This window comes from Portunus trituberculatus, chromosome 24, assembly GCF_017591435.1.
Source record: "Portunus trituberculatus isolate SZX2019 chromosome 24, ASM1759143v1, whole genome shotgun sequence".
Classification (NCBI taxonomy): domain Eukaryota; kingdom Metazoa; phylum Arthropoda; class Malacostraca; order Decapoda; family Portunidae; genus Portunus; species Portunus trituberculatus.
This window is the reverse complement of record NC_059278.1, coordinates 5868076-5895358: the sequence shown is the minus strand read 5'-3', so window position 1 is coordinate 5895358 and position 27283 is coordinate 5868076. Positions and strand designations below refer to the sequence as shown.

Below are 27283 nucleotides of genomic sequence, written 5' to 3'. Positions count from 1 at the left end.
AACAATCCTCATTGGAGTAACTGACTATGCTAATGGTAGTGCTGCCACAACCCAGCACATTCTTAATACCTGGTAAAGTGACACTCACCATGAAGTTTGCCACTAAAAGGTAAATAATGTTGATTTTACATAGATCAATTCTTATTCTTTCTGGTAAAAATTTGGAGTCTTCGAACAGATTAAAATGATATACATTACTGGTGTAGCCTTGTGATGGTGGCCACTTACTTGTCTTTATTATTATTATTATGATTATTATCATTATTATTATTATCATTATTGTTACAGTCGCACTGTATTGCGTTTATGTATATGCCGTGTGCCTGAGCTCTTTGTTTTCCTGCTCGCCTCTGCGTCTCTCTCAGTTGCCAGTAGTGTCTTATGCCGCTATGTTCTCGTACACTCCACTCTTGTTATTCTGTATCAGGCTGGATTAATATCTGGCCACACAGTGTTTGTAACTTAAACCTTACACCAATGGTTCTTAAAGTGGTCGTTATCAACCCACAGGAATCGGTGAATAACTGGGAGGATGGTGAATATTACTACTGTTGGGGTGAAAGAGACCACTGAAGCTTTCATTTGGAAATTCTATAACCTTGATCATAATTTGTAAAAATCTGAAGAAAATCAGGTACCATTTGATTAAAAAAATAAACAAGTTCTTGAATTTGAACCATAAGCAATCATTTTTCAGTAATTAATCTTGACAAATTTCAGCAGTGCTGGCAACAACAGCTTCAACCAACCCTCATAGTCTCACACTGTCTGTTCCTACAACTTGACACCTTTTAAGAAAGAAATATCAAGAAACCTTGCTAACTAAACCAACCATTGTTTTGGATATATTATGTTTTTTCTTTTCAGAGTGGCAAATAACTGCTTTCATTTTGTAATGTTTTTTTTCCTTTGGCAGCCATCATTGATATATAAAAAAAAAAAAACTACTACTACTACTGTTACTACTGCACACTGATTTTGCCATTGGAATTATTTTCCTTGAATTAAAAGATAGGGGTTCGATGGAAATTCTGAAACTTCATTGGGGGTCAACAAATTAAAATGTTTGAGAATCCCTGCCTTAAACATTCTGGACTGCTGTGTGTTAGCCAGGTGCCCCTACCTGGAACAGCCTCAAATGCAAAGATCACCCAGAAATAACCATCTGTATTAGTACGTATGTAATGCCAAGCCTTCCTTGCCCTCCCACACCATCATCTAATTCTGCCATGTAGCTTGCCATTAAAAAGTAAATAATATTGATTTTACATGGTTCAATTCTTATCTACTTAGATAAAAATCTGGGGTCTTGGAAAGGATTAAAATTATTTACATTGTTTCCTATGGGGGAAAAACAGTTTCGCATTTGGAATAATTTGGACATGGAACAGGTTTCTGGAATGAATTATGCTCCAAGTCCGAAGGTCCATTGCATTATCATTTCAAGATCAAATTTTCATTGTGATTTCTGACACCTAACCAAAAGCATCTCCATTGACTTTACTTCTTCATCTTTCCCTCCTCCCCTTTGTTAATAAAGCAAGTAAATCGATGTGATATTTCTCATGAACTTTAGGAAATGTATCTTTTATCTATAAAGGCAAAAATTCCACTTTTTGAAACTATGTACAGACAGCTCCCTACTTGATGAAACAACCTTCCTACCCTTATTTCTACCTACACTGACCATGTCAACTTAAGGGCTTTTAATAAGTACATACAGTATCACAGACCAGAAGTCATGACATGTCAAATAAGTACTAGTGCTGTGGGAATCTGAGCCACTTGTTTAGGACTCTGCCTGGCCTTTCACCAGCCATCCTGTCCTGCCAGGCTGTCTACAATCCTCCACACATCTTGCCTTTTGTTCTGAAACTGGACACCTCTGCCACCTCCTCTCCCTTCATTCTTAGCATGGATTATTAAAAAATTATAAGGGAAATACAGTACTGTTTTCTAAGCCTTTACCTCCAACCACGACTTGGCATTTATGATTTGAAGTCACATCCATAGACTTATGATTTACAATAAAATCACCAAGTAGTTCCTTGATTCACAAACCTCAATATTGATGACCACTGGCTGAGTGAAGAAGCTGCTGTAGGGAACAGTAAGTGATATCCTGCCAATTGTACCTTTCTTCACTTCAATAGGAAGAGGACTTCCATAAAAGATATCTAGGAAAGACTGTAAAGAAAAAAAAAAAAAAAAGAAAAGAAAAAAGGAGTAACATTAGTTAGCACTAGACAGTAAAGCTTCTATTGGTGTATACATTGGTAAAATGTCAAGGGTCAGATTACTAAAACTTAAAATGATCTACATTTGGAATAACATTTCACCATCACCATTAGCCACATGAGAAAACAAAGCCTAATATATAACTTCTTTGTTTCCTGTCATATTTCATATTACAAGATGCAACTGCTGAGTAGCTGGGAAAAGTTCACATGCTGCAGGTAATTCACTATTACAAAGTGAGTTCATAACGTAGGATATTTTCCTATCTTACCAACACAGCTCATCCATAACAAAGTAACGACATTTACTTGTCAGACTAACCAAAGCATCTCTCCTGATCTTGAGGTTGCTGAGGTTGACTTGACCCGACAGGAGGGCATTGTTGACCTCCTGGGTGTCAAGGTCCTCCAGGTACTGTCCAAAGAAACGATTGACCAAGCCAGCAACCACCTTCTTGGTCAGCCATTCCATTGTGAAGGCTTAGTCGTGTGTCACAACATCTACAGGATAAAAAGATAATTCAATTTAGCTTCATGTGACATTATAAGAACACATTACAGTGTTATATCATTCTGTGGCTATTTCAAAACAATGTAATTCAAAAGATCCATACATTGATGATAAATGAGAATTATTACGCATTTTCATTATATAGCTAGTGATAATAGTCCTCCCATACACCCGCACCTCTCTCTCTCTCTCTCTCTCTCTCTCTCTCTCTCTCTCTCTGTCTGTCTGTCTGTCTATGTCTTTATTATTGACTTATCAAAGGTTGTCAACAATAAAATCAGTTCATGTCAAACACCAAAGCTACTAATGATTCATTAGGATATTGCAAATATAAATATAAACACTGTCCAAAACTTAATTAAAATATGAACATGTAATATTTCTTTTCAAATAACAATGTTTCAAATACAAAATTAATTGCTAAAAATTGTTAAAAATATATGTTGAAATTCCTAAACTTCAGTATCATAAAGACCTGAAAGAAGTATTATCTCTGATTAATATTCAGAAACACTTTGGTATGGATAGAGGCAGTCTGTATGAAAAGGCTACTATAAAACCTTCCTATGCTAATGAAAAATTGCATGGTTGATGAAGAGACTAGCAAGATAATGCATGACACAACTGTTGGTGATAGTTGAAAACCAGAAACATTGAGAGATACACATTAGAACGAATAATAATAATAATAATAATAATAATAATAATAATAATAATAATAATAATAATAATAATAATAGTAATAATAACAATAATAATAATATGAATTACAATAAAAAGAGGGGTATGTGACTGTATTGAGTATACAGGCACAGAAAATTAATATTTTATTACTTTAAAAAAATACTATACCATTACTGTCTCATGATTGATTAAAAATCTTTTTATTTGAAAAGAAAGAAAAAAAAATGAAAGGAAAATATAATAGGCACACATATTGCATTACTGAATAGCTTGGTTGATCTGGTCATCAACTTTCATTACATTCTTACTATAAGCTGATAGCATTTATGTACATTGGTATCAAGTTTCCTTGGTAATAACATAGAAGCATGAATCCTATGTACAGGCAAACAAATAACTTATGACAACTTCAAGAAACACTGGACACCTTGTCTGTACCCTAAATGTGCTTTACACATCTTATCAGGGTGAAATGATCTGATATACTGCTATCAATGATGATGAGAACATTGAAAAAAAAAAGAAAAATAAATAAATAAGTTAATAAAATAATGGACAATATAAAACTGAGTGAATCAGCATGGTAGAAAACAAAGTTTTGTTTTGTTGTGAGTATTCCCTTATCACCATACATCTGACAGAATCAGAATATGGTCCCTTGGTTATAACATCTAGTGATTATTGTACTCCTATATGGCAAGACAAATGACTGAGGTGCCATGTTATGCACTACCAGGATGACAAGATTCTCTAGTGCAGTAAATCATCACCAGAAATATTTGAGTGATAAGATCTACAAGATGCAATTCTATTGAACTTGCTTGGTACACATATTACCATCATAATCTGACTTCCTGATGCTCTAATAAGATTTTTCTCTCCTCAGTGCCACTCCAAAAAAATTAAAACAATTTACCTATCCATACCTAATGATACTTTGCAGTATTTTTGTACTTATATAGATCACAGCAATACATAAAGCCACTTGGCTGTACAGCGATGTAAATGGTTAAGTTAAAGGAGGTGCATACAATTTCATGAAGTTGCAAGTTCAATATGCAATCCTAACCTCGCCTGCAGGTTTCAATCAATTCAAACTAGTAGGTACTTCACCTGTATGTTTGCTGTCAGACTGCTGGTTTCCGAACCTGCAGGCTGCAAGCTGTACTTAATGATCTCGTGCTCCGCGACACCAGAGACACTTTCATGCACACGCCAGGGCACACCCAGCAAGCCTGACCTTTCCCTTCTCGAGTGTCTGGCCGTGTCAGTCGGGCTACATGTCACCACCGCAGTTGAGGGACTGATCGCTGAGAGCGTCGCAGAGACGGCGCGGGAGTTTCTGCGTGACAGGTGCCGATAAGATTACCCATATCACAGCGCTTGTCACTTCTGTGTTTCCTAGGGTGATAATACGTGCTGTGGGACTAGCTGCCATAACCCCCCCTTGGACGTAAGCAGCGCCGTGAGGAGTGTCACACACACACACACACACACACACACACAGAGGACAGTCTTGAGCAGCGACAGACGTCAGACGACAGTCTCGTTTGTTTACATCGTGACGTCATTCAAGCTTTCCTTACGGCATCCCCGAAAAACTGATGAAAATAAAAATAATCTTTTCTTAGGAGACTCAATTAATGACAATTTTAAACAGGTTTTTCGATGAAACAAATAGTTTCATAAAAGAAAAAATACATAAGAAAAATGATATATCCGCACCTTTGTAAAAGATTGCCAACTCCTTAGGAATTATAACTTTTTACTTAATAAACATATATTCATGTACTAAAAATATGTGCCAGTTATGAAAACTTACAAAGTTGTGAATGTGAATATCAAAATAAGAATAAGCTGGTGCGCTTGTTTGGCTACTTCGAATATTTATTAAATTCTATGTTAGTTAAGAGGAATATTGCGGCTAAATATTGTTTCTCAACTACAGACTGGGCAAAGGAACTGCACGCTATATCTGCGGCAATGGCGACTGTGTACTTCCCTGAATATCGAAAAATTTATCAGAGACGGAGACGGGATTGAGAGCCCCGGGAAAAAAAAAAAAAAAAAAAAAAAAAAATATATATATATATATATATATATATATATATATATATATATATATATATATATATATATATATATATATATATATATATATATATATAATCAAGAGTAACTTGGGGTTTCGTTCCTTTGTTTTTTTAATGTTACAATCAAACAGACAGACAGACAGACAGACAAACACACACACACACACACACACACACACACTGATGGGCTCACAGTCTTGGAGAGTAAACAATTAAATTGATGGTGGAAGTAGAAGGAGTGGAGGAGGAGGACCTAACAAGGATGTTGAAAGAGCAGGAAGTCATGAATAGAAAATAAGGCAGACCATAAGTAAAGGTATGCTACGATATTCAGATCCCAAACCAGTAACGTTAACATCTGAAATAGACTGGGGAAGAAGAGGTACGGCCAAAGCACATCGAGGGGTTATATCAAAGAAAGGAGTAGATTTGAAGACACATTATGCCCCCCACACACACACCACACATTCCATCCTTATGTAGAAAATGTTCAATTGATATTTGCGAGTCGAATGAATCAGGATATACAGGAAATGAGAACTGTGTGTGTGTGTGTGTGTGTGTGTGTGTGTGTGTGTGTGTGTGTGTGTGTGTGTGTGTGCGCGCGCGCGCCCCGCCCCGGAATATACCATTCTTTTACAATTTATTCTATTTCGTTTCATTTTTTTAGTTTTCTTTTAATATGGAGTGACATTTTCACTACCGACAAGGAATAAATAACAACGATGATGATATCAATAATTGGAATAGTTACGGTAGTGATTGGTCTAACACCAATATCACCTGCCAAACTACAAGAAATCAAAGGACATCCCCACACCAACAGTGACACAAGAGCCGCAGCTTTTCGCATGTTGTAAGTGTTGCACCATCACAGAGAAGTGGACGAATATTCTAATCTCTACCCACCTACAAGACACACGCCAGCACCACAAGAGTCAACAGGAGACATATGGAGACTCTTCAGTATGTAGGGAATGAGAGGAGTCATTCCGAAGAACATAAATTCACACAGTAGAGAAGGCGATAGTCCCCAGCGAATATTCTTTTGACATCACTTGCCATAAACAAAATGAGAAAAAAAAAACTTGAACACGAATAAGATACAAATATTAGAGTAGCAAGCTTCTAAATAAGACGCAAGAATGAAGGTGCACTTCTCCATACATATGCTTGCCAAGAGTGGTGTTGGTGAAAGGTGACCCCACAACAATGTTATTTTTGAAGGCGGCAGGGGACGGCTAGCATAAATATGACTAGCTGTTGTGGTGTGATAGGACCGCTCTCTGACAGTGATGCCTCAAGGTGCGGGACAGGGAGGCATGGCATCGCGGGGAAACCTTTGGTGGACACGGGATCTGTGGAGGCGATGTTCACCATGCAGTGAGTCATTCTATTGACAGACACAGATGGTGAAGCGTCCACTTAATGTTGTGTGTGTGTGTGTGTGTGTGTGTGTGTGTGTGTGTGTGTGTGTGTGTGTGTGTGTGTGTGTATGGACCAGATTATGCAGCAAAGTTCAGTGATCAATTAGTATGCGACTCACCCACTCGTGTGTTCACTGGTGTGGGAGTGAGGCAAGAGGGCGCGATCCCCCTATCAACCCACACCATGGAGATGATAAACCCATGATGCTGCGAGGTGCCGCTGCGGTACCCCCCATATGTTGCAGCACACGACCCACCCCCCCACACAACGATTACCTTTCAAGTCACATCTCGTGCCTGTGTCTGCCTCTCACACCCTCGTTCCCGGAATTCGCGGCAGGACACTCTAGATAATTGAATAATGAAAAAATCCTCTTAACACTCTTGCCTGTCGTCGACTATTGATTATAAGCAAGTGCCAAGACCAAAAATTCACATGTTTCGCGGTATTTCCCTTCCTCCTGAAGACTCAACGAGGATGAAGACTTGTGACATGACCTAATCCCCTAGTAGATCCCTTGGAGACCGTGACATATGGTGACCACCCGCCCTCAGGGGATGTACTCACCCGGCCACTGAGGGCAGCAGGTCCACCGGCACACTATGCGCCACCACCAGGTGTCTTCCTGCTCACCACAACTGCTTCACGATCTCACAGTGTACGATGGACAGAAGACAGTGTGGAACTCTCATCTTCTGCCTAGTGGATGGCTCGAGGAGCAGCCAGGCCAGCGGACGGGTGAGGCGCGGCACTCCCCCGCTGGCAGAGTAACTGCTGAAACTGCGCCTGGCTGTCGGCTGCTGACTTTCTCAAACTGGAATTATAATGCTGAACTGTCTTTAACTAGCAAATTCTTGAATGAAAAAATAGAAGCATCAGTAACCTAAAGCTCAGCACGATTTAGAGTAAAAAACGTAAAGTATACATACGAAAATGGACAAATGTTCTTTAATACGAACATTTCAATGAAGGACGCATTTTCTTGAGGCAAGAGTATTTTCCATTTTACTGAAGAGAACTGGGTAGAAAATAAAATCTGATAAGTTTTATTTTTACAACGACGAAGATATTTATATGTAGAGAACTCTAGGAACGTGAGAGTTAGGGTGCAACACTGCGCAGAGCATTATGGGAGTTCATTGATCGGAAAGTCAGCTGAGCGCCGTAGCCCTCGTTCCCTCGCTAAGTGCCGGGGAATGTCGGTCACACACACACACACACACACACACACACACACACACACACAAAGGCTAGTTTTCATAAGTGCCAGAGCAATGCACACTAATGGGCACAAACGCCTCCCTTCCAGACATGCACACGGGCACCTCTCCGAGCAGCCCCACTGCGCCACCCGCACCCATTATGTACTACATCCTCTGCAGACCACATTATATCACCACCGCCGTCATCATCACCATCACCAACATTAACACTATAATTTTTTCAGCATCCCCACGAGAAGCAAGACTTGTAACACCACCGGCAACAATAACAACCAATATAGCTACTTACTATTGTTGCTCCTCCTCCTCCTCCTGCTGCTGCTGCTGCTGCAACAAGTAGTACGCAATAGGAGACTGACTTCTTGAAGGAAAAATTCTACTTATTCACGTTGACATCGAGTGAGCAACTGTCACTTAGTAGCATTAATGAAGTACTGGTAGTGCGGAAAGTCAAAGGGCCACACACCATTGAAATATGAAGGGAAGGGCGTAAAAGAAAGCGGTGTGAGCTACACCGAAAATTAAAATACCATAGAAAGAAGTAAGAACATACGACCGCTAATTAATTACTTACCTATGGTGTTGTTGTTGTTGTTGCTGTTTTTGTTGTTGCTACTGCTGCTAATATAATTGCTTCTCCTTCTCCTCCTTCTCTCTCATCTTACTGCTACTGCTGCTGTTACTACTACTACTACTACTACTACTACTACGATTACTACCACTATATACTGTTACTTCTAATGCTACTACTACTGCTACTACTACTATTATTACTACTACTACTACTACTACTTCTACTACTTCTAACACCATCACTACCGCCATCACCATCAATATTAATATTAATAACAATAATGGGCCAAACTCGACATATTTCATCCAAAACATTGAGTCGGGAGTCTGGATGAGAGAACAAAACTGCAACGCATCAAAGTATCTCCGGCAGAAAAAAAAAAGTGAAATATCTTTATTCAGAGTTCCAGAGAGACGCCGCGGGCAAAGAAGATTCTGATGATGATTTCTGTGACCAAGGCGAGAGAAATAAGGAAAAGCGAAATTACAACCACGAGGAGGAGGAGGAAGGAGGGAGGATGAGGATGAGGATGAAGAGGAGGAGGAGGAGGAGGAGGAGAAGGAGAAGGAGAAGGAGAAGGAGAAGGAGGAGGAGGAGGAGGAGGAGAGTGGTAGTGGGTTGGGGCTGTGGGCGTGAAGAGGTGGCTAGGCCTTCTGTGACATCAACCCGTCGCCATGGTGACCTCGATTAAGTTTGATAACGAAGCAGATGAAAAAAAAAATAAAAGTGGCGTGGTAGATTCAGCGGACGTAATGCCTCACATGGGGAAGACCCTCGTGGGGAAAGTTAAGCTGCGGGAAGGTAAAGAAGAGGCTGGATAGGTGTGACGGAGTGGACCACTTGATAATTAACAAGTGAGGGAAGCAATCCTTACAGGTGAGAGGGACAAGACCACTTAATCACAGGTAAGGAAGAGTCAATCCTTACAGGTTGGGGAGTAAGGACCATTAATCATAAATCAGAGAGGAATAATGTTGAAGGGAAAGGAGGAATGCTTAACACAAGTCACTCAGGACAGATTAATAACTGCAGGTACTTACAGGTGAAGGAGCAGTCTACTTCATTACAGGTAAGGTGGGGATGAACTGTCTAATTACTCATAGTTAAGAGGAAAATAATTTCTGGTGTGTATACGGGAGGAAGGAAAGGAAAAGCAATAAGCCAATCCACAAAACCCAAAACAGTATTAAGGTAATGTAATAAACCCAACAACCGTCGCCATTCACTGCAACACGACATCCTTTTGTTGCTTCCCCTCGCTCCTATATAGTGAGCTTGTTAGGGAGGTAACGTGATTCCAGGTGAGAATGTCTAGCCAAGGAGGAGCGTTGCGGAGGAGGAGGAGGAGGAGGTAGCCCCTTAGAGGCTGCCTAGAAAAGCATCTTTTCGATGTTGGTAATGTAAGTTTCCAGCTCCGCTCCTTTCTCAGGGCGCGAGGGAAGGGCCGATGGGAAGTGGGAGGCGGTAGCGATAACCGGGAGACAAGGGTGGACAGGGTAAAAGACTCCGCGTGACAGACGATGCCGGACAGTGCGGGAAGAGAAAGGAATGGACAGAGCAAGAAAGACAGAGCCAATTAAGACGCGGAGGAAAGACCACCACCACCACCACAAACAACAACAGAAAAGTGAACGTCAGGAAAATGTGTTGACGAGGCCTTTCTCTGTAGGTCCAGCGGAAAAGCTGAGGCAGCCGTGGCGAGGGATGAATAACCCCGCTTCCTCACATATAACACGAAAAGGAAAAGAAAAGGAATCAAGCTGCAGGGCAACTCATATCCCGCAGGGATGTGTGAGTTCATGGAAGACAATGGCCGCGGTCCTGCCGCTGACAGTCTCCCGGCCAAGGGGTGCCGTTGGCCGGCCCTGCCATTCCCTCACAGTGACAGGCGGCACAATAGTGGCCATGACGGAGAGTCTAATGAGGCAGACCACTGGGGCAGGCTCTGTGGCGCGTCCTGCTAACGAGACTGGCGACAACCGGGAGCACCTGACGAGTGCCTGGCTACTGCTGAATGGGCAACATATCACTGGTGAGATGCACCTCCACGGTGTGAGGGCGCCTTGGTCTCCCGTCTCAGACCCGAGCCGCCGTGCTGCTCAATGAAGTCCCGTTCCGGAGTGCCGCTGAAGGAGGGGTCACTAGATGCCTTTAAACAAAGACCACGCCAAGGGGGACCATTGTGTGCCATTTAATTAGATCCTTCCGACCCAGCACGGTGCAAAGGAATACAATAATTATGATGCTCCCGAAGCATTCAGAGACGAGGCCTATACATGACTTGACACAGTAATGAAAACACCTTTCATTCCTGCACGCCATGAGTGACATTGTGGCCGGGAGGTGGCCAAGGCAGGCCAGGCAGGCGTCAGCGTGCTGGCGCCGCCACGCGCGGAGCGGAGTGAGGCGGCGATGCGGGAGCAGCTCACATGAAGGAGGGAGATCAGGCTAGGCGGAGAGGCGCTTGCCCGGTGCGGCGCGGGGGAGGGTGGGAGCGGGAGGGCGGAGAGAGGGTGAGCAGGTGGGGTGAGGAGCCAGTGTGTGTGTGTGACTCCCTGGTGATAAGAAGAGGCGGCGGCTTGTGGTGACGCGCGACCCTCGTTCACGATACTTCTTCCTTTATCCCTCGGTGGAAGCCCGTCTCTGAAAACGGTCGACGCGGAGTGTTGACGGGGCAGTGCCTTCACTTCTACAAGTATGTTGTGAGGCGGAGTGCATGTTGAGAGCGGTCAGGAGCGGCGGTTTGTGGTGCGCGAGACGTGCAGAGTAGTACTTGTAAACTTGTACAACACGGAATACTTACACTGGCAGTGGTGTGCGGGGACATGACCGCACGCGGCACACACTCTCACTGAGACCAATGAAGCCATGCAGGGCGATGAGTGGACCTGAAACACAAAAAACCTATTCATTGAAATGGGATGAAGTTACGTGCATTATTAACTAACAAACTATTTAGTGTGAATGGGGAGGTGCTCGGTGACCCATAAGCGTGACCCACTGAGAGACATGCTATGGAAGGAGGGAAAAAGTGTTTGTTTATTATAAAAGTGTTGAGATGTGGAGGGCCTCTCGCCAGATGAGCGCTGCCCAACGTTTGCTTGTTCGTGGCGCTTATTCGCTGCTCTCGTGCTAAACTTAACTCCATATATATTTTCACATCCTTGCTAATCTGTCAGTCAAGGTTAACCGGTGCATACGCTGGCTCACGGCCCCGTCTACATCAACGGCGAAACTCTCATTATTACCTGTTTGAACCTAACACTCGCGAGCAACACACACACACACACACACACACACACACACACACACACACACACACACACACACACACACAACGGTACCTACAGACTTACGTGAAGTATCGATGTTGTAGAACTGGGCTTGGCTTGGATCGCGAGAGTAAATGTCACTGTTCACACTCGCCCCTGCTGCTCTCAAAGATGCTGCTCCCATAGCCTTTCTTTACAGTGTGCAATGATCTCAGAGGCTAATAATCGATATCAACAAGCAGTGTGTGGTGGCTTACGACCAGCACGTAGCCTTGGCCTAGATCAGCCGAATTTGCTCTCCCGGCACAAAGAGAGGCGTGTGAGGGTAGTGAGATGGAAGGGTGGTGCCGCCGCGCCCACCCTGCCACCCTCACCCCTCGCCGCCCACAACCCGCCTTATCACTAAGGAAGGGAAGGCAAACAAAGGTATAATCACTCTATAGACACTAATGAAAAATGCATACGAATCAGATTAACGTAGAATTGCGATTGTGTAGCGTGTATATAGCCAAACACAAACAACAGACAAACTTTATCTTCTTTTCAATCAAGATCGGTACGCTGATAGAAAAAAAAAAGTGTTAGATAGAGATGTACCGATACCAAAATTTTGGCCGATTCCAATACCGATACCGATACCACCTTATTGGGCCAATACCGATACTACTACCGATACCGATACCACCGATACCGATACTACTACTTATAGTGATTACTGCACTGGACACCAGGATGAGTTGGTGGACGGCGAACGTTATCAGATGGGAGGCTTTGTTTTGGGGGATGCTGTAAGTCCTTCTGAGAACGTTTGTGAAATAAGAGCAATTCTAGAAGCTTTTTGAAGCCATTTGCAAAGGTAAATTACTCAGTAATTGGAATGAATATCTTCTCAGTCTTCTGATTCTTCACAGTTATTTTAAATTCTTACTTCTTACTCCTTTAGCGACCATTTGGTCTTGTGCATTTTCATTATTAATTTTATTGACGATATTTTGGCGATCAAAAATATTTTTAAAATTATTAAAATTGTAAAACAGACACAAAATATTAGCAAAAGAAACTCATTTTGTTGTGTATGTTTCTCTTTAATTAAATCTGACATCCTTTGATATTAATTCATTAGACATTAGTAGACCAATTCAGAAAAATGAGCTTTCACCTAATCTTTTCAATTAAATAGAAAAAAGTTTAGTTTATTCTAAATTTCTAGTGTATTGCTATGATCTTAAATAATTAATATGCAACAAATTATACACAATGCACATGATTACAAAACAGAATCGTTACTTTCTTAGTTATGGAATTTTTACATCCTTAGGTTAACACAAGTAACTCAAAAATTAAACTTGCATTAAAATTAATATACATATATAATTCGAGCTTCCACCTATTCCAGTATGATATCTTGGAAAAGGCTACCACTACCACTGTTAATTATAAATCAAATAAGAATATGCTGTTATTTACAATAATGCAAAATGCCTAACTATATATATATATATATATATATATATATATATATATATATATATATATATATATATATATATATATATATATATATATATATATATATATATATATATATATATATATATATATATATATATATATATACCAAATCATTTTGTTGAATTCTCAATATCTGAAGTTTGACATTCTTAGATTACAGTTAAAAAACCTAAGCTTTTCACCTGTGTGAACTTTGTGTGGGTGGAGGAGCAGCGTCTGACTGAGAGACAGTGAGAATGCGTGGTGACTCATGACCGACCGTGTGACAGGATGCCGGAGTTCAGCCTATACGCGTTTCATACACGTCCAATTTAGAGGTTGTGGCTAATTACCACAGAAAACAGGATTCTATGACATACGGTAATCACCACGGAAACTTAATACGCCGTATTATATTAATTTAGTATCATCAATATCTTATATCGAATATATCACTAAGTAGTAAATTCCTTTTAGGTATCGGAAATATCGGCATAAAATAAGCCGATACCGATACCGATACCGATACCCATAAAATAGGCCGATACCACCGATTTCGATACCGATACCAATGCATCGGTACATCTCTAGTGTTAGATATACTAAACCCCCACCACCCACAGCTCCCCTTAAATGTGACAACGCCCTCTTCAGCCCCAAAAATTCAAACAGGGCGCGGACGTGGTAAGAGGAATGCGTATCATCAAAAATAGAAGAAACATAATACACTTCCGAAACTACAATCTGACGCGCAATAAAATGTAAAAAAAAGAGAAGAAAAGAACAGGTTACGGAAGAGTTCAGCAAAAGAGAGCGAGATCGAGACCTTAGGACCCCTCGATGTGTGAGTGTTGTTTGTTGTTCGGCCTCGTGCAGAAGTCCGGCGGATGAAGGACCGCGGGAAGACGGAAGTTATTTGTCTAGACGTCGATTGCACGGGATATTATGAGAGAGAGAGAGAGAGAGAGAGAGAGAGAGAGAGAGAGAGAGAGAGAGAGAGAGAGAGAGAGAGAGAGAGAGAGAGAGACACACACACACACACATACACACACACACACAGTAACCTTCCCTCACCTCAAGAACTCATTTTCTCAGCACACCTTTCAAGACAACAACAAGCTTATGAAAAAGAAACTTACGTGGGTCGATTACCTGATTACAAGAAGCCAATACTCTCTCTCTCTCTCTCTCTCTCTCTCTCTCTCTCTCTCTCTCGGTCACGTTCCCTGGAGTGTTAAGAAGCTGCGTTCCGGCCAATATCGACACCTGTGATTCCTCTCATGCAGTATTTACCGTCTGATGAGGTCATGCACGCCACTTTCTTTCCGTCTCAGTTCCGTGTTCTCAAACGTCTGCGTGGCGTCTTACTTTCACTCCCTTCAATAAAGTCTGGGGGAATTTACTTGGTGTTTTCAAGGGTATTTAGTGGTTTAGCAGGGTGTAAAGCTTGGTGTAAAGAGTTGTTCTGGGATTTTGATGGGTGTTTTTATGATCATGAATTTAGTGATAGTTTAGTCAGGGTGTAAAGAAAGTTCGTGGTTCTATAACCGAATATGCAGTATTGGAATTTACTTGTGGGTTTTCAAGAATGTTCTTTTTTTTTTTTATTATTCTACAGTTAACAGGTGCTTAAGAAAATTTTGTTTCGTTTTTTTTTTTTAGTTTATCAAGATCTATGGTGGAAGCTATTTAAGTTCTTGAGAGTGTTTTTACGCTCTTAATGATAGTTCAACAAGCTGTAATGGAAGTTATTCATGGTTATCAAGGAAATTTTCACGATTGCATTGACATTTTACAAAGCGCTCTAAGGAATTATTGCGATCTTCAGGAGTTCTCGGTATCTTAAAAATAAATAGCTCAACAAGTTCTGTTGGAATTTTTTTCAAAGTGTGTTTTATATTTGTAGATATAGTTTAGATTCTTATGGTTATCATTGAAACCTACAAGGGCGTTTTTATGATTTAGAGCTTTGAACAGTGCTTTCACAGCTTTTCGATGTGACTGTCGTTATCATTGGGGGTTTTGAAGCGTGGTTTGCGATTCTTGTGATAATTTAAAGAGAATTCACCATCTTTAATGAAAAACAAAACGTTGGGAGAGCACGGCTAATCATCCGTGCGGCCTTTGAAAACATTCCTAATGAAAGGTCAAAGTGTTGAAGAATACAAGCCTCAGTCCGCTAGATGGCAACACTGGTATCGATTTGAAGGGCGCCGCTCGAAACATTGACACCTCGCACACCCAGACACACACCATGCATGCCACGGATAGAGAATGCCAATCTCCTCTCCCACCCTCACCCTCGCTGCCTTCAAAGTGCAATCCCTCACACCATCCTTCCCCGGGCCATTACTGAAGGAATATGCAGCGCGCGTCCTTCACTACTCTACCTTATCCTCCTCTCCTATTCTCAGTAACACCTTCCTCTTCCAGTCCTTCCCTGGCGCTACACATGGAATTTAGGACACTACAACACGCAGACACTAATTCCCGACAGAGTATTCCTTAATTGTGTCTTTTCTTCGTACATGTTTTTCCTTGCTGCTACTTTCGTGATAGCACATGATATAGAATACTGCAACACGCACACATTCTTAGCACTCTCAACACTTTATTCCCTAACATTCTCTCCTCCTCCTATGTATTTCTAGTTTCGTTCTTTTTCTCTCTCTCTTTCTGTCTGCACCTTCCTTCACTGTAACCTCCGGGAAACAGAGGATATGGAGCTTCGCAACACACAAATACTTACTCTCAACACCTCATTTCCTGACTCTCTCTCTCTCTCTCTCTCTCTCTCTCTCTCTCTCTCGTACGTATTTCTTGTCCCAACATTTTCCCGGCCTGCATCTTGCTCCGCTGCTCCCTCCGTGATATTAAACGTAGGATATGGCACACCGTAACGCAAAAACATCCCTGGCGACACCTGATTCTTAGGTTTTCTCATCTACACATTTTTTTTTTTTTTTCATCATCCGCTACACTAGGGAACAGGTCACCATCTCTATACAACACCTCAAAACGTCTATCTGCTCCGTTCTCTACTTTTCCTTCACTACACTATCTTAACACAACATTCCACTCTTGTTCTCATTACCTCGCCACATGAATGTCTCCAACAGAACCCGTATTTTCAACTCTTTATCCCTTACTCTGCGCTACACCTTCACATCGCAACATAACAGCACCGTGCACCATCTAATCATCACCTTCATTATTTTTCAGAGTACGGGAATGACACACTTCTCATTCTCATTCTCATCCTCACCCTGATTCCTTCCCTCTCTACCTCATCCAGCCTCATCACGCTGCTATATGCTCCACCCCAGCCGCACACAAGTGGATTAGACATCTTAATCAGCGGTGGAAGTGAGAGGGAAGAAGGTTAGGGAGGGAGGGTACGAACCGGGTGAAAGTGAGGACAGTGATGGATGACTCTCGTTTGTCTCGTACGCTTTTTTGGGGTGTTCGCAAATATTTTCTTTTCAGTTTTTTTTTTTTTACTTTTGTTAACTAATGTTTTTTTTTCGTTTTCCTCACCTTTCGCTCACTGTTTCTCTCTTTTTTTTTATACTATATGGGCTTTTACGGGAATTTATGGGCTAAAGGGGTTTCTGCTCTACATTCTCAAAAAAACTTCATCGTCCTTCTCTCGAGTAATTTTGAACAAGGTGTAGTCACTGTAGTGGAAGTTTTTAGAATTTTCAAGGGTGTTTTCGCGGCCCCGGCGAGAGTTTAATCAGGATTCTTCATCGACAATGAGAATAAAATGCCCACGAGGACACGATTAATACTTTTTTTTTTTTGGAAGTTTGGAAATAATCCTTAAAATAAACAGGAGAGAAAAAGAGAGAATATAGGAGGAAGAGGAAAAAGAAAAAAAAAGAAGTAAGGAATACACGTTAAGAAAGTTCAAATCTCTCTCTCTCTCTCTCTCTCTCTCTCTCTCTCTCTCCCACCGTCCTCACATTCACATTTTTCTCGTCCATTCACAGCCTCACAAAACTCGGCAGCATTGCTCACTCCAGCACGACACACCACCACTACCACCACCACCACTTCTATTTCCCTGACACGCCCCCGTCACACATCCAATACAAGAGTAATCAATACCTGCCAAAAACACCAGTAACACCAGTGACAGCGATACAAGGTCAGTTCGCAACACTATCAACACGAAACACTCATCAATACAAACTCGCTGTCACCGTGAGGAAATATACGGAGAAGGATACACAGCAAAAAAAAAAAAAAAATAAATAAATAAAAAAAAAATAAATAAATAAATGAATAAAAAAAAAGTTGAAGGTTATAGTTGTTATCCCCTTCACTGCTTTTTTTGTTCATCTTTCTACAGTCACTAATCACTTCCCGAGACTTTCTGGTTCTTCAGTCGCCCTCTTACAGTTTACTGATTAGAAATTACCGTCTATTATTTTTATCCTTTCTTTCTTATAAATGGTTAAAAAATGATTTCACATATTGTTCTTAAAAAGGCCTGTATTCTGAAACGCTTTGCATTCTGCCATCACTGCTTACCAAAGGCTCCAGTTTAAGATACTCGTGTTTTTAAGAGTAGTTTTATGGTTTGGTGATAGATTGTCAAATTTTCTAGTTTATCAATATGATAAACTGTCTTGAAAACCTGGTTAGTTGTCTCTGTGGTCTCGAAAAATTGTCGTAGCGAGAGGGCACAGCGTTTCTGAATATTAGCGTCAGTGGTGTAAATCGCTTCCTCTCGCTGTGAAAGGGTTCAACTTCGCCTAACCTAATATTTATCTGTATTGGCACATTTACACAGCGAATGTCAGTTTAAAAAGAGGAAATGTTAGAAAAAAAAGTATGGGAAAATGTATATTAGGGAAATAATAACACTTAACCATGACGTGCCTTCATATTCATTCTGCTTACTGTTTGGCGATTCTATACAGCTTCAGAAACTTAAGTGAGGGATAAAAATAGTGAAGACTCTGGCCATTAATTTTCTAACCTCCTTAAACTATTGTTAATGTAAATAAAATCGTCTAATCACATCCAAAACTCGTGGAAAAAATGCGTCCCAGTACAGAAGAGGTTAACTTACCCTAACACAACTCAACCTAACTTGATCTAATATTCGTGAGAGTACTAACACAAAAAGCTACATGTATGCAAACCGGCACCTCACCTGAGCTCACCCTACCGTAATAGATGCCACACTATATCACTATTTTTTTTCATGTATAATTTTATTTTTCTTAGTCCGAAAAAATCTGTGACATATTTTCCAGGGATATATATTTTTCCAGTGATATATTTTCCAAAGGTATGTTTCAGTACCATATTTTTTCATAGATTTTCCTTTTTTTTTTCCTTTTACTTTACATTCATCGTTTTTTTTTTTCCCAGCGCAATTCTCCCTCCCAGTCCTTCATCCTCCACGCACCGCAGACTTCGTTCTGAACACTCAAACTACTCGCGCCGCCCTCCCTGCCATTACCACGGCCATTACGGAGAAACAGTAGCGATCACCGGCAGGACAACAACTAGTGTGTTGAAACGTTCTGTTCCCTCACCATGACAATTTTCAGAGCGCAGAAAGTATTAGTCAGATTCTCATAAATGCTTTTTTTTTTTTTATCTTTTGTTTTAATAGGAGCAGACTTATTATTAAACTATCCCTGGAATCATGAAAACGCAAATGAACACTGCACTACTACTAAAATAATGAAGATACTCCTGAAAACCCAAATAATTTTCAGTACAGCTGATTAAACTATTATGAATATGAGAACACCTTTGAAAATCTTAGTAACACCTCCTATAGGTTTATCTATAAAGTTGTGAAAACACCTTTGAAAACCACAATTACTTCTATTACCCACCAATTTCTTTAAAAAAAATCAGAAAGCGCTGTTGAAAATTCCAATAACATTTACTATATAGCCTTTCAATTCATCAATATAATAAGAAAACACCTTTGAAAACTCCAATAACACTTTCTACAACTTACAAAACTACTACTAAAGTCACAAAGCATCCTCGAATATTCCAATAACATCCAATACATACAATCAAACCACCACCAGAATCACGAGTAGGAAAGTAAAATGAATGAAAAAAAAAAATCTCAGCAGCTTCCACTAGATCCTGTTAAAAATAGTCAGGATACGCGGCGAAACGTTTGGGAATACATTTCAGGAGCCTATCCCAGCTTCCCTCGCACATCCATCTACCAACGCCTTGCTATTCCAGGCCACTCTCGTCTTTGGGTCTTGCTCCCCCTCTGTATCCCATTCCCGAGTTGCTATTCCGTCGACTTACTTGTCTGTGTTGTGGACATAACTTCGACTTTCTTATCAAAATCCAGCTCAGGCGAACGAGAGAGAGAGAGAGAGAGAGAGAGAGAGAGAGAGAGAGAGAGAGAGAGAGAGAGAGAGAGAGAGAGAGAGAGAGAGAGAGGACACAAATTTTCGACTCCCTGTCATGAAAGAGAAATATTTACACGAAAGACAAAGATTTCTCAGTGTTGCCGCAATCACGCGGTGTTGTGCCGGTGTTGACTGCAGCGAGCGTAACTTTAGCGGTGGTGATGCACGAGATAGAATTATGACCGCACTGCACCACCACAACACCGGAAAATTACATTACCCATCGTCAAAGGACAACACCGGAAACTTCTTGCGCTTACCCTCCATTCAACTGTCAACACCTTTGTCACCACAGCAACACCCCCTCAATATTATGTGGTGTTTTTTCAGTGGTCACAGCGCCTTACCTCGAGGACTTCAGATTAACGGACTCCAGTAGAATTTGCATTGTCTTCCGTCTTTGTTGAGTGTTTTCGTTGTTCTAAAGTAAGATAAACATGTTCTAGTGAAATAGGATTGTTTTTTAAGAATGTTTTTCATGGTTCCAGAGTCAGATTAACAAATTCTTGTGGGATATATTACTTTTTAGAGTGTTTTCGTGGTTCTAGAGTAAGGTTTAACACGTTCTAGTGGAATGCATTGTTTTTAAGAGTGTTTTCGTGGTTTTAGGATCATATTAACAGGGTATAAAAGGAATTACTTGTTCTTGAAAGTGTTTCCGTGGTTCTGTGGAGGACGGGTAAGGATGACCTAGTGGAAAAATATTAGAGTTTTCAGGGATTTTTTTTTTTTAATTATTCTAGTGATAGTTTAAGAATTTTTAATTGAAGTTAGTGGGGTTTCCAAGGTTGCGTGATTCTAGTGATATTTCAGTAGATTCTAGTGGATTCTATTGGGTAGTTTCAAATATTTTTCTTTATTCATTTTAGCTGAATCGTGAGAATTCTGCATCATCAACGGAGGGAAAACACTCATTACAATCCGACTAACGATTTTTGTAGCATTTGATAATTGCCCTAATGAGACTCCAAGGTGTTATGTAAAATGAATATCGGATGGAAAGAATTATACATACACCATTCACAGGCCCTAGATACCACCGCACCATCACACCACCACACCACCACACCGCTACACCATCACGCCAACAGACCACACCAGTATACACAGTCACACCACCACACCACCACACTATCACGCTAACAGATCACACCACCACACCAACAGATCACACCAGTACACAGCCACACCACCACACCAACAGACCGCCATACCACCACACCATCACACCATCACGCCAACAGATCACACCAGTACACCGCCACACCACCACACCATCACGCCAAGAAATCACACCAGTACACAGCCACACCACCACACCACCACACCAACAGACAACACCAAAATACCACCACATCACGACGCTGCCACATCACCACCACTACACAGCAACGCCACATCACCACTACATCCTCACATCACATACACCAGCACACTGTCACACCACAACACCGCCACATCACATTACCACACCAGAACACCACAACACTGCCAATCACCACTACATTCCCACACTACACCACCACCACATCACCCCTACATCCCTACACCACACCGGCACACCACCACCCCACAGCGGAGTGCGAAGCGTCACCCCTCTGACCTAAAAGTGATGGAGAGGGAAGGGATAAAATAGAATTATTGCCTTAATTAAGCTATACTCTTCCCTTCATTTTTCCCTTCCATCTCTCCCCTTAAAAATGCTCCCTGTCTTTCTGCCTGTCTGCCTGTCTGTCTCTCTATTTGTCTGTATTTTTGTTTCTATCTGTGTAGGTCTGTTTCATTGTAAATCTCTTTGCTTGTCTGTCTGTTTTCGTTCGTCGGGCTGTCTGTCTGTCTAATTTTAGCTTTTTCTGGCGGCCTATGTCTTTGTCCAACTGTCTGTCTACCTATTTTCTTTGTATGTCTGTCTGTCTGTCTCGTTATTGTTTTTCGACGTCTGTCTTTATTGGTCTGTAGTTTTGTCTGTCTGTCACCCTATCCCTTTGTATTTCTTTGCCTTTAATTCTTTCTGTCTGTATGTCTGTCTGTCCCTTTTTTTCTGTCTATCTGTCTGTTTATCTTTGTATTTGCCTGTTGGCCTGTATCTCTACCGGTCTATACTTTTTTCTGTCTGTCTATCTCTGCCTTTTGGTGTACGTCTGTCTATCTGTCTGTCTGTCAGTTAGTCTTTTAGCCTGCCAGCCTGTGTGTCTGCCTGTCTCTCCCGAGCTTAGGTCACTGAAGGGACACATCAATTAGAAACGTCACCTGATCTCAACATACTTTAATTCAACTCTCCTTGATTGCCTCGGGTTATAATTATCTCCTCTCTCTCTCTCTCTCTCTCTCTCTCTCTCTCTCTCTCTCTCTCTCTCTCTCTCTCTCTCTCTCTCTCTGATCACTGCCATTCCCCGAAAGAGACGACGACTCACTCTTTTTGTCCTTCCTAGCAAGGGAAAAAAAAGAGCCAGTTCGAGGAGGAGGAGGAGGAGGAGGAGGAGGAGGAGGAGGAGGAGGAGGATAGAAAAAAAGGTACATGAAATAGAAAAATAGAAAAAAATATCAAATAGACAAAGAAGGAAAGGTACAAAGAATAAAAAAATGCTTACAAAGACGGAAAAGATAAGTGCGAGGGGAAGGAGAGAGAGAGAGAGAGAGAGAGAGAGAGAGAGAGAGAGAGAGAGAGAGAGAGAGAGAGAGAGAGAGAGAGAGAGAGAGAGAGCACGACGAGGAAAACGAGGAGCGGGAAGACATAAATGGATAAGGAGAAGAGGATAAGAAGATAGAAGAGGAGGAGGAGGAGGAGGAGGAGGAGGAGGAGGAGGAGGAGGAGGAGATGCCGTTACGATTGGTGTTGATGTGAGAGTGATGCTGTGAAGGCGTCAGGTGGTGGAGGAAGCTTTCTGGGTGGAATGCGTGGCAGGTACTGAGGTGGAATGGAGGAGAGGAGAGAGGGAATTAGAGGAAAGAACGGGAGCGGAGAGAGAAGGACGGGAAGAAAGAGAAACGGAGGAGGAGGAGGAGGAGGAGGAGGAGGAGGAGGATTAGACAGGATGGGGACAGGATGTTTTTCTCTTCTCCCTTGTGATGTGTCAGAAGGCGAGGAGGGGAGAAGAGGAAAGGAAGAGGAGAGAAGCGGGAGGAAGGACGGAGGGTCGAATCAAAGGAACCAAACACTACAAAAGAGACTTAGAGGTAGAAAGTAATAGAAAATATCACATCCAATCAAAAACATGTTCAAAACACGTCCTTCCCACACCCCTCACCCTCCCCTCACTCCCATCCCCCCCCACACAGTCACACAAATCAAAGACAACATGAAAAAAAAAAATAAAACACATCACAAGAAAAAAAAAAAAAAAAAAAAAAAAGAAAAAAAACTGGGTTCTCAGATAACAACAAACTTAGACTTTAATGTAGCAAAAAGGAAAACACACACACACACACACACACACACACACACACACACACACACACATACACACACACTCCATCAAGCACCAACAATGTCCTTAACTTAGCGGAGATTGGAAAAAAAGAAAAGAAAAATCAACTCAACCTTGAACCTCCCGACGCAAAACAAATAACCTCAATAATACGAGTGATGCGTCTTGCCAAGCCTCCCTCATGTGGCCTTCAGGTGCGCGCCGCCCCTCTCCGCCTCGGCTCGCTGCGGCCTCCTCTTGACGCCGCCGGCCGGGACTCGAGTACCCAGTAATTAGTTTTGAGTTGCGAGGGTATACACTTGCGCGGGGGAAGTGTGGGCGTGCACGTGAGGATAGAGAGAAAGGGTGGCAATGCGGGTATGAGCTGGAGAGTGAGTGAGTGAGTGAGTGAGTGAGTGAGTGAGTGAGTAAGTAAGTACGGTATGTACGTGGTAGTAGGAACATGGGGTGAAGTGAGTGAGTGAGTGAGTGAGTGAGTGAGTGAATGAGGCACGCAGAGATAGAGGGGGAGTGTGGCGGTAGGAACATGGGCTGGAGTGCGTGAATAAGTAAGTGAATAAGTGAGTGAGTGAGTGAGTGAGTGAGTGAGTGAATGAGTGAGTGAGTGAATGAGGCACGTAAAGCTAGAGGGGCAGTACGGCAGTAGGAACATGGGTTGGAGTGCATGAATAGGTGAGTAAGTGAGTGAGTGAGTAAGGGCAGTCATGACAACACCACTCTCCACAGTACGTCCAAACATTTCCACTTACTCATTTATTTCTCCCTACCCACCGCCTATTTAGCACCAAGGAGACGGCGGAGGATTTTATTGACGTATTTGGCGACGTAGATGAATAGCAGGCCATATATAGCTTTATTGACACCTGACGAGAGGTAAGGGGGACGCAGCTGGTATCTTATCTAAGGTGTGTGGCGCTCAGGTGCTCAGGGGCAGGTGAGCGTAATCCTTAGCAAACTTAAAGCCACTAATTACTGCCGGCCCATAGTAGGCGCCAGGTGGCCGGGCCGAGACTCACCTAACGGGCTTCGAGGCGAGGAGAAGGGGGGCAGGTGAGGGAGGCGGATAAAGCTGAACGCAGGTGCAATACTCATCTTCGTCTCATCTTTCTAGCTCACCCTTCCGCCTCTTGAGAATTTCCGCTGTCCTCGTGATGAATTTAAAGTTGAAATATTATCGGTACGCAGAGCAGTGCAGGAAGTCACTTGGTACTGGGAAGGCACCGGGGACGTGGCGGGAAGGAAGATGGCGGTGTTGGACAGGTGACGGGGAGACAGTGAGAAAGATGGTGATGGTGGTGGTAATGCGGTGAGATGGTGGCCAGGAAGGTATTGGTGAGGTGGCGGAGAGATGATGGTCAAGTGAAGGTGAAGGAAGATGGAAAGGGAAATAGTGGGAGGAAAGGGTGGTCTGGTCAAAATAGGGAAGATGCTGGGAGGTGGCGAGGAGACGATGGGAAGGTGGCAAGATGATGGGCAAATGAAGGTAAGGAGATGCTGAGAAGATGGCTGGGAGATATCCAAGAGAAGTTGGAGAAGTTGGGGAAGTGGTGGTGAGATGATGGCTAGAGGGGAGAAGATGGAGAGACATCTGAGAAGAAATAGAGAGATGCAGATGATGGAACCAAACTTTGGGAATGGAATGGCGCTTCTATGAATATCTCTTGTTCCTTCTCTTCTTTATTCTCTCCTGCACCGCTTCCCTGCCCTCCATGTTCCCTTCCACCCCCCTGCCCGGTAGTAAGTGCTTGGCTCCCTAGGTGGCGCCAATTAACACTGGAGGAGGAGGTACGGTGCTTAAAGTTAGCCCGGGGTGGAGTGTTGGGAGCAGGAGCCACACGAGTCACTGCGCGTCGCCCGGAGCTCCTTGGGGATGGGAAGAACAGGGAAATATTGAGAGGAGTAAGTAAATATCGGAAATAAGGATAAAAGGGGAAGAACCTCAAAGCGTCGAGTAAATAAAGGAGGCCACAACAAGGGTAAATGCGAAGGGTAAATAAAGTAGGAGGGCGGTAAGCCGATTAACTAAATACACGAGACCAGGACGAAAGGGAAACTACCTCAAACTGGCAAGTAAATAAAGGAGAGGAGCAATAAGTCAACAAGAGTATGCATGTACTACAATATATATATCAAGATATATATATATATATATATATATATATATATATATATATATATATATATATATATATATATATATATATATATATATATATATATATATATATATATATATATATATATATATATATATATATATATATATATATATATATATATATATATATATATATATATATATATATATATATATATATATATATATATATATATATATATATATATATATATATATATATATATATATATATATATATATATATATATATATATATATATATATATATATATATATATATATATATATATATATATATATATATATATATATATATATATATATATATATATATATATATATATATATATATATATATATATATAGATATATATATAACAAACAAACATATCGAGGCGATGCAGAGTACAGAGATAGTCCAGAGTAGAGAGTTGTTATAAAACAAAATAAAAACAAACAAACTCGAGGCGATGCAGAGTACAGCAACAAGATAGTGGTCCAGAGGGGTAGCATTGAGTTGTTGGCGCGTAGCAAACTCAGTAACCATGCTGAGGTAAAACATGAGAAGGAGAGAAACACAAAACTGGTCAAAGGAATGAAGCAAATGAGAACGTTAGCGTGATTACCTCATCCAGACCAGAAGAGAGAGAGAGATTAAAGGATTAAATAATCCTCAAATTAAGTCATCACAAGGGAGCCCCCCTCCAATGAAGTAATTTGTCCTGCTGCTAGGAAACAAAGGCCATATAGCTGCTAGATGTCATTAGTGGGGTTCGAATCGATGCCCCGCAATCTACCACCAGAGAGAGAGAGAGAGAGAGAGAGAGAGAGAGAGAGAGACTCAGTAAGCAAAACGATGTAAGTGAGTTAGGCGACGGCTAAGGAGAGCTGAGGAGTAGCAGCGAAGGGTGTTCAGCTTTCCCCTCACCATTACAACAATGGGACTGGCGCTGCTGTGTGCGGGCGTGGGTGCAGACACTGGTGAGGTAGTAAGGAGACCGTGAATGAGACTGGACAATGAGGACGAGGAGGAAGGGACAAGAGTCTTAAGGCGGATGGTTCCGATTCTCAAGTTTGTCGTCTGTGATAGTATGGCGGCCACCAACACAGCATCAAAAGTTGGAACTTTCTCAGTTGTAAAAGTTTTTTCCCTGATGGTCACAAAAGTCCTTGTCTGCCAATGGGGACAGGGAGGGCCGGAGGGAATGCTTTGTGACGTGTATGTTTTCTTTCTTTCCACACAGAATCCCGGCAGCTGTAAAACGTGATTGGTGTATCGGTGCCCTAGAAAAGGACCAAACGCGCGAACAATGGTGGGGCCCCAAGTGACTGGTGTGCAGGACATGGCCGAGGCAGTGTTTGTCTCGCAGCCTTGCACAATGGGGCTGTGAACGTCACGCCCCACGGCCGAGGCCGTCCCACCTACTACGGCAATGGCCAGTGGGTCCCGCTCCCCGCTGCCCAGCTCCCCGACCTCCAGGAGCCGCAGATATTCCAGCGATGACATCGGCTGCCGCTACGCCAGCCTCTCCCACACCCATCTCATGCCCCCTCTGGCGGTGTCCTACTTGGGCTCCTCCGAGGGGTCGATCCCTCGCCGCCAGTCCGTGGCAGCCACTGTGCAGACTGAGGAGCGTTACCGTTCCCCTCGCCAGCTGCCACACCGACGCCGCTCGGAGTTCACCGCTCATGAAAAGCGGCGGCGGTCCCGAGTTGAACTGGATCACCTGAGGGACGCTTCCGGGTATCGCGATGCCGAGGCCCTGAACGGTGGGCGGCGCGGCACCCGCTGCTC

The 27283-nt window shown here is 42.2% G+C and overlaps 2 protein-coding genes across 15 annotated transcripts in view; one reads left to right on the top strand and one right to left on the bottom strand.

Annotated features, from left to right (window-relative positions):
• LOC123508106 (vacuolar protein sorting-associated protein 13-like) overlaps window positions 1-7739 on the bottom strand; it is a 50725-nt gene extending 42986 nt beyond the window's left edge. For 10 of the 14 annotated variants that reach the window (XM_045261573.1, XM_045261577.1, XM_045261578.1 and 7 more), the window contains exons 1-3: window positions 4546-4979; window positions 2560-2738; window positions 2062-2187 (exon numbers count right to left, since the gene is read on the bottom strand). In XM_045261573.1, the coding sequence (XP_045117508.1) occupies window positions 2062-2187; window positions 2560-2709 (276 nt within the window). In that variant the 5' untranslated portion in view covers window positions 2710-2738; window positions 4546-4979. Of the gene's footprint in view, window positions 1-2061; window positions 2188-2559; window positions 2739-4545; window positions 4980-7520 lie in introns of those variants that run through there. The other 4 variants (XM_045261585.1, XM_045261586.1, XM_045261574.1 and 1 more) reach the window with 3 other exon arrangements.
• A 6345-nt stretch (window positions 7740-14084) lies between these two features.
• On the top strand, window positions 14085-21527 carry LOC123508478 (histidine-rich glycoprotein-like). The gene is made up of 3 exons (XM_045262230.1): window positions 14085-14197; window positions 17506-17663; window positions 20947-21527. The coding sequence occupies exons 1-3, from the start codon at window positions 14085-14087 to the stop codon at window positions 21525-21527; spliced, it is 852 nt and encodes a 283-aa protein (XP_045118165.1).
• The last annotated feature ends 5756 nt before the right edge of the window (window positions 21528-27283 follow it).

Bases quoted from the DNA above. Each gene is read 5' to 3' on its own strand.
- LOC123508478 (XM_045262230.1), top strand. From the start codon at position 14,085: ATGCATCGGTACATCTCTAGTGTTAGATATACTAAACCCCCACCACCC. The intron at 14,198-17,505 runs GTAAGAGGAATG...GTCCATTCACAG, and splicing joins TCAAACAGGGCGCGGACGTG to CCTCACAAAACTCGGCAGCA. The intron at 17,664-20,946 runs GTCAGTTCGCAA...CACCATTCACAG, and splicing joins ACCAGTGACAGCGATACAAG to GCCCTAGATACCACCGCACC.